The sequence below is a fragment of the Diachasma alloeum genome, unplaced genomic scaffold (genome assembly GCF_001412515.2).
Source record: "Diachasma alloeum isolate Michigan unplaced genomic scaffold, Dall2.0 Dall_scaffold_78908, whole genome shotgun sequence".
Classification (NCBI taxonomy): domain Eukaryota; kingdom Metazoa; phylum Arthropoda; class Insecta; order Hymenoptera; family Braconidae; genus Diachasma; species Diachasma alloeum.
Genome location: NW_021683643.1, coordinates 3,965,430 through 3,976,340, shown reverse-complemented (window position 1 = coordinate 3,976,340; position 10,911 = coordinate 3,965,430). Strand labels below are relative to the sequence as shown.

Sequence of the window (10,911 nt, the reverse complement as noted above, 5' to 3'; positions counted from 1 at the left end):
TTTGACGACTCTTATTCGTTCGAACACTGGACAGTTCACCCTATATCATAAGAGATGCACTATCGAGTTGGCAGTTTCGTAAATTATGCCTTCACCTTCAGAAGAAATTACCTATTTCAGAGAAACACATTAGATGATTTTTTTTTTATTTTGGGAATATTTCTAATAAAAAGTTTTTTTCCTGTCTTCTTAAGATCAGACATTATCGAGATATTTTTATATTGAATAACAGATCTAAAATCAGCTTGTCCAATTAAATCTGAACTATTCTGGAAATTTATCAAGTACACTGAGAGAAAAACGACAAAGTTCTCAAAAAAGGATTTTTTCGTGCCAAACATGTAGAGGGTGCGCCGGAATGAAAAATTTTTGTCGCTAAAATAGATTTAGTAATTAAAACAAATTGCATTCTTTGCACACGCAAGAAATGTCATTTCTAGCACTACTCCTTCGTTATTCGACACCCCCATACGTATTTTGCTCCCGAAAAATCTTTGTTTTATGCGAAACAAGGGATAGTAGTTTTTCGTTTCGACTGTCTAATAATCACAGGTAGGAAACGAACCCTTAAATGAAACAATAATAATGATATGATAGCAATCTTTTAATTTAGGGATAAAGTATTTGTTGATAAATTGTCTTCTATATGAGATATTTTTATCCTGAAAAGGCACTGTCTGGTGTGAATTATCCGCCTCTTGAGCCAAATATTTCGTTGCTGTCGAAAGCAGAAGAATTATTCATGTTTGAGACTTTCAAATTCGAACCAAACATAATTCTTTTTTGGCAATTTTCAACTAGCGATTTTGTTGGCCCAAACAAACTTATTTGATAATGTGTTTGTTTTTCTCTCAGTGTATGTAACGTCCAATGCGGGGAGTTGAAAATTGAACTGATGATTTTTTTGGGGACTGAAATGAAGAATTGTTTAGAAAAACTTTATATATAATAATTTATTTATATGCACAATTTAATGAATCAATTATTAGTTACGGAGAATTTCAGATGAAGGGTTTGCAGAGAGCCACCGTGTGGTCAACCCCACAGGCAACTTTCTGAACATGAGCTCCTACTGCTACCTGAAAATGATAAAAGAAATGCGATTAGTCAACAATTAACGTGAATTCGTTTTCCAGGCAGCCTCAGAAGGATTATTCTTCTTTAGATTACCTTCAGGGGGAAAAATTGATCGTTCGTGTGGCCTAAGCCCAGATGGCCGTATTTATTTTTTCCCCACATGTAGAGATCTCCTAAATTCGTTACTGCTCCTAAGTGACTCATGCCGGCATAAATTTGGGTTACCTGCAAACAAGTCCATAGAATTCGGTATTTACTTGGCAAACATCTTGACTAAGAAAAGTTTCACAAAAATTTAGTAGAAGATATTGTTCGTAGAGAATGTCATGGACAACAAGAAAATCTCTCGACACTTTTCTCCGAATTTACCTTGCCATTGCAGAGACATACAGAGAAAGCAATTCCTAGTTTCCAGAATTAAGTTACTTATGTTAGGATATAATTGAATGATAAGGAATTTCTAAACATGACTAGATGACTTTTAGAACAGGGAAAATCATCAGTTCAAGAACGAGAGTGTTTGGAAATTAAGAACCTGGACGGTCTTGACTTAAAAATCCCAAGGTTTTTAATTTAAAACTCCGTTAGTCGCGCCGTAAGCGCCGCGCGCACCGGCATAAATCGACATAATGATAAATTTGAAAGATCTAGGAAAAATCAGGAAAAAATCAAGAGTGATCTAGACCGTATACTTGAAGAAGTCCTGTGAGATTTTTTATGTTCAGTGTTACCCTTAATTATATATTCAAGCTCAAAGTTGCCATGTTTTTCTGAAAATTCGCCTCATACACGGTACACGGCCCGCAGTTTCGGAATAAAAATTTGAAAATCCAACCACCTATTATATTTTTGGCGGATATTTTCATTGATAGACTTCTAGACACTTGAAAATGAGACATCAATTTTTTTCAAATTCTTCTGTAATTTAAAAAATCGGAAAAAGTGCAGTGCGGCGCTCGTAGCGGGACTAACGGAGTGTTAAGAATCCAAAAGTTATAAATTCCAGAACTCAGATTTCTTCAGAATAACAGAAAATGTGCTTTAATGTCAGTACAATTAAACTAAATTCAATTAAAAATGAGTGAGAATTAGATTCACTGTTTTTTATAAAAAAATTCTTAAAATTAGTGAAAATTTGGTTCATTTCCAGGATTTTTTGCTCGCTAGATTTCAGTACGGCAGAGTTTTGAAATTCAGAAAATCTTGCTGGAAACTAGAAACCTTTTTTCTTTACCTCACAGTGAGGTCCAACATCGAGTGAAAAAATTTCGTGCACCTCATACTTCTGATGGACCAAATACTGCTGGAACTAGTAGTTTTGGAAAGTAATGAAAAAACACCAGAGCCGTATTCTGGACATTGGTAAAATTTTCTTCGTGCATGAATTGGCACAAAAAAAACATTACGTTCGGGTCGCATTTTTGAACTGCGTATGAAAGATTCGTTGACGAAATAAAGCTCCTGAACAAAAAAGAATCCAGAAATGTCGAGAATACGGCTCTTCAATCGTGGAAAATTTAATGTGGAACAAAAAAAAAGTTCTTGAGAATTTCCTCAAAACCCTCTAGTTCCAGAGATATTTCTAATGATATGTTCCTCTGGGTTTGAGTAACTGACCATTCGTCCTGATAATTACCTTGACATTTTTTTCATATACATTCCTTCCGAATAATGTATTTGGAATGAGAGTTGGTATGTTAACTTTTTTCACCTCGGGGCCGAATCCCAGAATACCGAATCCCCAGACGTAAACATCGCCGGTACCTGCGGAAGGAGTTGAAATATGAATAAAATGGAAATCAATTTTTATGAAATGGTTATCTGGATGAGGGCAAACACGTACTCGTCAATATCATACAAAAACTCCCTCCAACAGCAATATCGACAATATGTCCTAGTTTAACACAGTCTGATAATTCGGTGGCAATATTTATCTGCGTTGTGTCACCATTGGTTGGAAGTTGGCCGTACTCTGAATTTCCCCAGCCAAAAACTTTGCCTCTGTCTAAAAGAATGCGAACATTGATAAAAAAGCAATAAATGAAAAGGTTTAAACTAAATCTAAAGATTGATTTTTGCCAACAAACAACATATATAGCTTATTTGGCATTTTCGGTGAATACGATTTTTCCTTTTGGTAATTCCTCGTGGTCACCACTCCATTTAGTGCCCAACCTCAATGTCGTTTAGCTTTCATGTGAATTATCAAATGAGAGATAAATGCCATAGGTGCCTTGTCTTTTCGTGTTTTCAAATATGGAGAAATTCGGCTTTCGGATAATGGATCAATATCCTTAAGGATGTATCACACCCTTTTCGCCAAAATTCACGTTTTTTAAATTTTTCTGGTAAATTATTGATCGGATTTACGTGAAAAAATATACCGTTTTTGCGTTTTATCGTTACTTAACGACTCACGAAATTCCATGATCGTGCAATCATTTTCCTGCGTTTTTTCTAAAACTTTTCGGAAATTCACAAAAATTTAGAAAAAATGCAGGCAAATGACTGCACGATCATGAAATTTCGTGAGTCATTATGCAACGATAAAACGCAAAAACGGTATATTTTGTCACGTAAATTCGATCAATAACTTACCAGAAAAATGAAAAAAACGTGAATTTTGGCCGAAAGGGTGTAGTACATCTTTAAACCTATTGTCATAAGGTGGCCGGAGGGTTCCCGGATTTTTTCCCCCCGAAAACATTCCCCGGAGAAAATTCCCCCGGAAAAAAATCCCCTCGGAAATAAATTCTCGGAATTCATTCTCCTTATGGATTCAAATGACAATTACACATACACACATTACTAATATCAACTCAATTTATTATATCTCTCAATCGGCAAAAACAGATGACAAAAAAATCAAATTTTTCAATTCAATTTTCCTACTTAATTGATGAACCACAACTCAATCACATAAAATCCAAAAATCATCCTCATTTAACCAAATCCCAATTTATTAATCCATTGACCGTTCCCCCCTCCTCCAATAATTTGCTTCCTATTATAACAAAGATTCACTTGTGCGTGTATATTTTTGTTTTGAAATAGACAATGCCTGATGACGCCGAACTTTAGTAGTGTGTGTGTGTAGTCGTGTAATAGACAACTGCAATTACTGCAATTAATAGACAATTGCAATAGACAACAGCCCGATTGCTTCAAAATGACTATTCCCCGGCATCTAACATTTCATTAATTTCAACAGCAATCAACAATGCTCAGGGGAAAGAAAACCAACTTGTTAATGACGTAAAAATGTAATATAGTCCATTACTGAGAGGAGTAACGCCCATAGAATTCAACATTAACCATAAAGTTAGAAAAGTGTGATATTATTTAACTTTCAATTTTTTTTCTAATTTTTTCAATTTTTTTGGTTTTGGTATTGACTTACTTTAATACCAAGAAAAAATTACTCGGGGAAAAAATTCAGGGAAATTTTTTGGGGGAAATTATTCCGGGCAATAGGTATTTAGGCGAGGGATTTTTTTCCAAGGGAAAAATTTTTCGGGGGAATTTTGACGGGGAAATTTTTTCCGGGGCAAAAAAATCCGGTCACCTGGCCGGAGTTTTTTCCCCGTTGAAAAATTCCCGGATTTTTTCCCCGTTAGTCATTTCTCAGCAAATTGTTCTCATTGAGAGTAATTTGCCTTACGAATTTTTTTTCATGTGAGATTTTGTTTGGAGTTTTTCTGCAGAAACTACTCATTGAATTATTTTTTTTTCTCTTAGAAGGAGAAAAATTAGTGCTGCCGCGAGACACTTTACGAGACAAAACTTTGGAGAGATGATCTCGGTCTCAATGAACATGAAAATCTTTGCTCTCATTTCAGTGTCAAAATAGGCAGTATCGCCTCCTCTCGTGATGACTCGGAGTCCATTTATGTTATCTCGGTCTCAATTTTTTCGTGTTTTTTAATATAAAATCTCGCTTTTTGTCTCGACTTGTCTCGTCTCGGTTTTCTACATATAAATACCGCGAAAAACTGGAAACCGAGATGAGATAAATTGACTCGAAGTCATCATGAGCGGAGTCGATACTGCGCATTTCAAGACTGCGGCGAGACCAAAAATTTCCGTGTTCACTGAGACTGAGCCACTCCCTCCAAAGAACTGTCTCGTGATGTCTCATGAAATGTCTCGCAGTATCACTAAGAAAAATGAAACAATTAATGATAAAAATCGTTTTTTTTCATTCGCGATTGTTTAGTCAATTCATAGTTTACCGACCAATGTTGGTATAAAATTTTAAATTCACATTAAATTTTTTGTATGTTGCTGATAATATTGAAAATTAATCATTTTAGCTTGTTCGAATGTTAGTAATTTTGTCTGGTTGTAAATGTTCGATTTGAAGAATTGAATTCTATTTTGACGAAAAGGTGTATGTAAATTTTTCACGATATTCAAAAATTGTTGACTTCAACAAAAAAAAATGGATATTACATTAAATAAAGATGAATTGATGTTGTGTTCGAATACGCGTCCGATTTCATATTTTCCAGAGAAATTTTACATGGGTTTCTTGGGGACATAGGAACTTTTCTGAAGTTTTTTTTTTCGTTTTTTCCTCTACATTTTTTCGAGGGAACAATTTTCCGGGGATTTTTTCCCGGGGTATTTTTCACGGGAAAAAAATCCGGGAACCTTGTAATAATTACGTACCACTGAGAGCCAGAACACAGTCAGCAGCACATGCCACTTTGGTTATTCGCTCGCCAGCTAGATCACCTTTAACTAAACTCGGTTGCCACTCATTTTGATAATGAGCCAAACCAGTCTGCCCATCCGCACCCCAACCAAATGTATAAACTTCTCCTTTTTCTGTCAAGAGTACACTGAAACAGAATCAATAAACAAATGAATTGAGTTTCAATGAGAATCAATGGAACTTAAATATAAGATAATTCAATCCAAAAAGTACAATAAGTTCCATTTTAAGGCCTGGGGGTACTATCTTTCGAATGTTATCTGGATTTTTTTTATCTTTCGCAATCCAAAATTGTCAATTGAGTGGTACATCATGTAGAAATTCCCAACAATTATGATAGAATGATAAAAAAAATTGAAAAAATTCTGAACTTTTTCAAAGAGCGTTTTTCATTGAGATTCAGAATGAGTTGAAAAAAGTGGAAATTACAAATATCTGATTCGCTGTGGCAAATTATCTATTAGCTGTCATTTTCCATGGTGGATAACAAAACACTAACTCCTCATGGGAAGTGACAGCTAGGTATCTCAATTTTCAAAACAGTGGTATGTAGTCATCTGCCATTTTTATGTGATAAAAGTGTGATTAAAAAATTCTCCAAAATATTACTTTTTTTTTCAAAGAGCCTTTCCCGTAATAAATCTCTCTGTGCAGTGTGGGAAGATTTACGAAATCAGTCTTCTCCCTGCATGATATTGGGTGGCAGGTCGCCATTTGTCACCGTAAATCAGATACATTTTTCAATTTCGTGTTATTCAACTTATTCTGAATATAAATTAAAAATGCTCTTTAAAAAAATTAAGAATTTTTTCTACTTTTTTTTTATTATTCATTCATAATTTTTCAAAACTTCTGCATGATGCAGGACTTAATTGACAATTTCAGATGACGAAAGATGAAAAAAAACATCGAGATAACGTTCGAAAGATAGTACACCCGGGCCTTAAACGTGAAATCTTTATCGATTTTGCATTTCAAAAAGGTGAGACTTTTTCGCAGCTGGGAAAATATGCTATTGCAAATGTCTCTCAAGAATTCCTCCTAAAATGCCGCATTTATGGAGTAATTTCTCGGTTATGGACTTCATGATTATTGATAACTTTGAAAAAATCTGAGATCGAGAGAATTCCATTCACTTTGAATTTGAGACTTACCTGTGGTCCTGACCAGCAGTCACTCCAATGATCTTGGCCCCCTTGATATTAGGGATATGATGAACGACTTTGCTCTTGCAGTAATCCTCACCCTCTATAATGGGCCTCCCGCACTGTCCATACCCATTGTTCCCCAGGGTGTAGACTCCGTCACTCGTCAGCACCAAAAGATGAGCCCTCCCAGCTGACAGCGCCAGTAGCTTCGTGTCCTTTTTCTTCAGGGGCAGGGGAATAGGCCTTGGCACCGTAATTATATGATCCTTGTAGTACCTCTCGTCCTTTGGACCATAGCCCAATTGTGAATCTGTATTTATTCCATTCCCATACACGATGCTCTCGCTATCATTATCCACTCCGAATGCAGTGAATCCATAGCCACACGTGATGTCTACGACCTTGTGCCACTCCCCGAAGGTTAATCGACTGGGTTTCGCGATGTAACTGAACTCAAGCGATGATTTTTTCACTTTTCCGAGGGTTCCAAGACCTCCATGGTCGGCCAAGCCCCAAACGTAGACTCTGCGGTCGCCTGGCTTTGCCACTGGGTACTGAAATACTATTCACATATTAATGACAATTTATTTAATCAATTTTTTGCATTCTTATTCACTACTATAGTCACTAAGTGGTAAAAAGAAATTAATTTTTGGTGAGTTTCTGAGCATCTAGAAGGGATGGCGATTGTTACTTAATTTAAATTGTTGACATTTTTACATATGATTTGTTCCACCAAATAGTGGTGATAAATTACCCGGTGGTATTTATGTTTTGTTTGACTTTTCCTTAATGGGGCATTCCATGTCAATTCAGGTCACCGTGATTTTTTTGTCTTAATTAAAAAACACGTTTTATTGATTCTTAACATAATTTCTCTTTATTTAATGTTGTCATTTGTGAATTAAGGAAAAGAATATAGGAGAGAGGGGGGAAAATGAAACAGTCAAAAAAACGACTGTTTGATGTAATTCAAGTAAAAAGCATTTTTTTATTAAGGCCCGGGTGGATTATCTTTCGAACGTTATCTCGATTTTCCATCTTCGTAATGAAAAATACATCACAATTTCCATTGAATTTTACACCGCACAGGAGTCCCTAAAAATGATGATTGTACAATAAAAAAAAGTTGAAAAAAACTGAACATTTTCAAAGAGCATTTTTAATAAAGATTAAGAAATAAGTCCGATAGAGAGGAAATAGTGAATGGATAATTTATCATGGTAACTAACAATCTGACAGCGATTGACTACTGTGTCAAATGACGGCCTAACAGCCATTAGATACATCAAATTATTAATTTGCAATTTCCTCCCTATTGGGTTTATTTCCCAATATTATTTAAAAACGATCTTTGAAAATGTTCAGCCGTTTTTCAACGTTTTTTTGATTGTACAATTATAATTTTTGGAGACTCCAGGGCTATATAAAACTAAATAGCAATAGAAGATCATTTCAGATTGTCAAAATAAAACAAGCAGGAGTTCGAGCCTTTTTTGCCGAAGCCATCTGACCGTTACTTTATGTGTCATAACTCTTTTTCTTTCTTTTATTTCTACCAATTCCATTGGTAGTAAGCTTCCGAATGGATCTGTAATTATTCTATTAAAGAGAGAAAAAAAATGGAAACACCAAACCCGCTGAAATTAGATGTCAACAATGTCAGTGGAAATAACTGCCGTCTGATGAAAAAACAGAAAAACCGAAATATCTCGAAAACTTTGTATGAATGGGTATATATGTTTTGATTGATTCAGATAGAAGGCATCGAAACGAATATTTTGAAAAAAAAAATTGAAATCGGTTGACTAGCTTCGAAGATATTAGCGAAAAACGATTTCAAAGCGAATGGCTTTTTCTCAAAAACTATTTGATCAATCGGGCTGAACTTCTGCACAGAGTTAGTCCTTGTTGAGGTCTATAATCTGACAAAATTTCAGATTTTTTGGAATAAGTTTAGCCAATTAATTACTCAATTTTCCAAAAATTGACCACCGGAAAGATGGCGATGGACATTGGCACCGACAGACATGGTCGCCAAACTTCGTATTTTCACGTTTCAGACCATTCTACATCATTTCCAATCAAAATTAGAGAATGTAAAAACAGCACGATTATAATGTTTCCATTCGGAAGCAAAAAACAGCCAAGATCACGTTCGAAAGATATCCACCCGGGCCTTAAATATTTTTTCTATCAACTTTTTTTTATTCTTGAGAGTACTGATGAGAATAATAATTTTCCATTCAGTAGAATGGAAAATTATTGAGAAGTTTTGACGGGCGAAAATTTTGTCAATGGATTAATTGAAAAGAAAATGAAACAGCAAAATCCAAAGTCCAGAGGAAGGTCCAGGGGGAGACCTAGAGGGAAAAGAGAAAAATGTGATGCTGAATTTTAATTGAATGAAAAAAGAAAAGTGTAATCGGTCTAATTCAATCAATTGAATTATAAGACGAATAGAAAATTATTATTTTCATCAGTACTGCCAATAATAAAGAAAGGTAATAATCAAAAGTTGATAAAAACAATTTTTTCTTGCTTGCGTCAAATAGTCGTTTTTCGGCTGCTTCATTTTGGCCCACCCTCCTCTATATTTAATAAGAATAAGAATGGATAAAATTAAATTAATTTACTTGTGAAGACGAAAATTGGAGTAACAAAAAAAATAAAATGAAATAGTATTAATATAATTCGATAAAGTGCAGGTTTAAGATGGTAGCAATTCGCTCCGACATTATTTATTTACTATAGGTGAAATGATTATCAGTAAAATTGGAAAAATTGCAAAACTATACGAAATACAAAACTCACCACAAAGAAGATATTTCTGACGATAGTTTTCGAGTAATTCTCCAATTCAAAATGCAGTGGAGTGGCCTCAACGGTTGTCAGTAATTTTAAATGAAATTATTAAATCGAAAAATGAAAATTTTCTTGCGGTGAATCCAACGCTCATAAAACTTCTGACGACCGTTGAAGCCCACACACTGTCATTTCGAGTTGAAGAAAAATGCATTCTTTTAGAGATTTCGTCAGCTTCAATCGATGACGAGAGAGTGAAAAAACAGGTAACATCAGGGTAACGGACTCATGTCTAATTCATAAGCTCCCGGTAGTTTTTACCGGTAAAGGTTTCACTCACTTGGCATGGGTATTCCCTCGTTCTTCTTCGGTTTACTTATTTCTCGCAAGGGAGGCGGCTTCTTCCCATTCTTCGTCATTGCTCTGGAATACGCTCTGATTGTTCCCAACATTTTTATTCATTGAATATTACCTTATTCTTAAGTTGTAGTTGTTTTGGGAGTGTTTGCGGTGTCGTTTATTTACAAGATCATAACCTCTCTGCAAATACGGAGCAACTTCGTGTCGTCAAAAACCTAAAAAACTCGCGCCACGTGCTTATATATACTCTGTGGGTAAAAAAAATTCCCGCTTTGTTGGGATTCAACAAAATTATGAATATAAGAGAGAGTGGGGTAAAACGGCCCCTTTTGACTTTTTTTGTAAAACTCATAATTCAGAAATAAATTCATTAAAAGAGATCAGTTTAGGCTCATTTTAAAGGAGAATAAGTTTAGTTTCCATGGAAAAAAAAATTCCGTTTTATTTAAAATTGAATGAGCTGTTCACATTTTTGAAACAATCAAAAGGGGCCGTTTTAACCCACTCTCCCCTATAAAATGAATAAATTGATTGAAACAACTACAGCACAATTTTTCAATTACTAAATGAAGCGTCAATTGCAAACCGGAGACAAGTAAATATTTTCAAAAATGATGGAAATAAAAAAGTAAATATTGATTAATTAATAATTAATCAAGCAGAAGAATCTGACGCGTTCGTTAAAAAATTCCGTTGGGTTTTCATTGACCTTCTGTTATGAATTCTATTAGTTTTCATTAATCTAACTAATTGTTTTTTTTAAATGTTCAGTAGATAATATTTTAAAGAAAAAGTCAACAGTTT

The 10,911-nt window shown here is 34.8% G+C and overlaps 1 protein-coding gene across 1 annotated transcript; it reads right to left on the bottom strand.

Annotated features, from left to right (window-relative positions):
- Window positions 1-969: 969 nt before the first annotated feature.
- Window positions 970-10,329, bottom strand: LOC107047751 (RCC1-like G exchanging factor-like protein). The gene is made up of 7 exons (XM_015270579.1): window positions 10,088-10,329; window positions 6,949-7,504; window positions 5,749-5,921; window positions 2,921-3,082; window positions 2,714-2,841; window positions 1,171-1,302; window positions 970-1,079 (listed from the first exon to the last, which is right to left on the bottom strand). The coding sequence occupies exons 1-7, from the start codon at window positions 10,197-10,199 to the stop codon at window positions 1,002-1,004; spliced, it is 1,341 nt and encodes a 446-aa protein (XP_015126065.1). The 5' UTR covers window positions 10,200-10,329; the 3' UTR covers window positions 970-1,001.
- Window positions 10,330-10,911: the final 582 nt, after the last annotated feature.

What these genes read in the sequence shown, in the direction of transcription:
- LOC107047751 (XM_015270579.1), bottom strand. Translation starts at nt 10,199, where the DNA reads ATGTTGGGAACAATCAGAGCGTATTCCAGAGCAATGACGAAGAATGGG. An exon ending in TTTTTGTATGATATTGACGA is followed by an intron (nt 2,842 to 2,920) that starts GTACGTGTTTGC and finishes CTCCTTCCGCAG; the next exon opens with GTACCGGCGATGTTTACGTC. An exon ending in TATATGAAAAAAATGTCAAG is followed by an intron (nt 1,303 to 2,713) that starts GTAATTATCAGG and finishes ACTTGTTTGCAG; the next exon opens with GTAACCCAAATTTATGCCGG.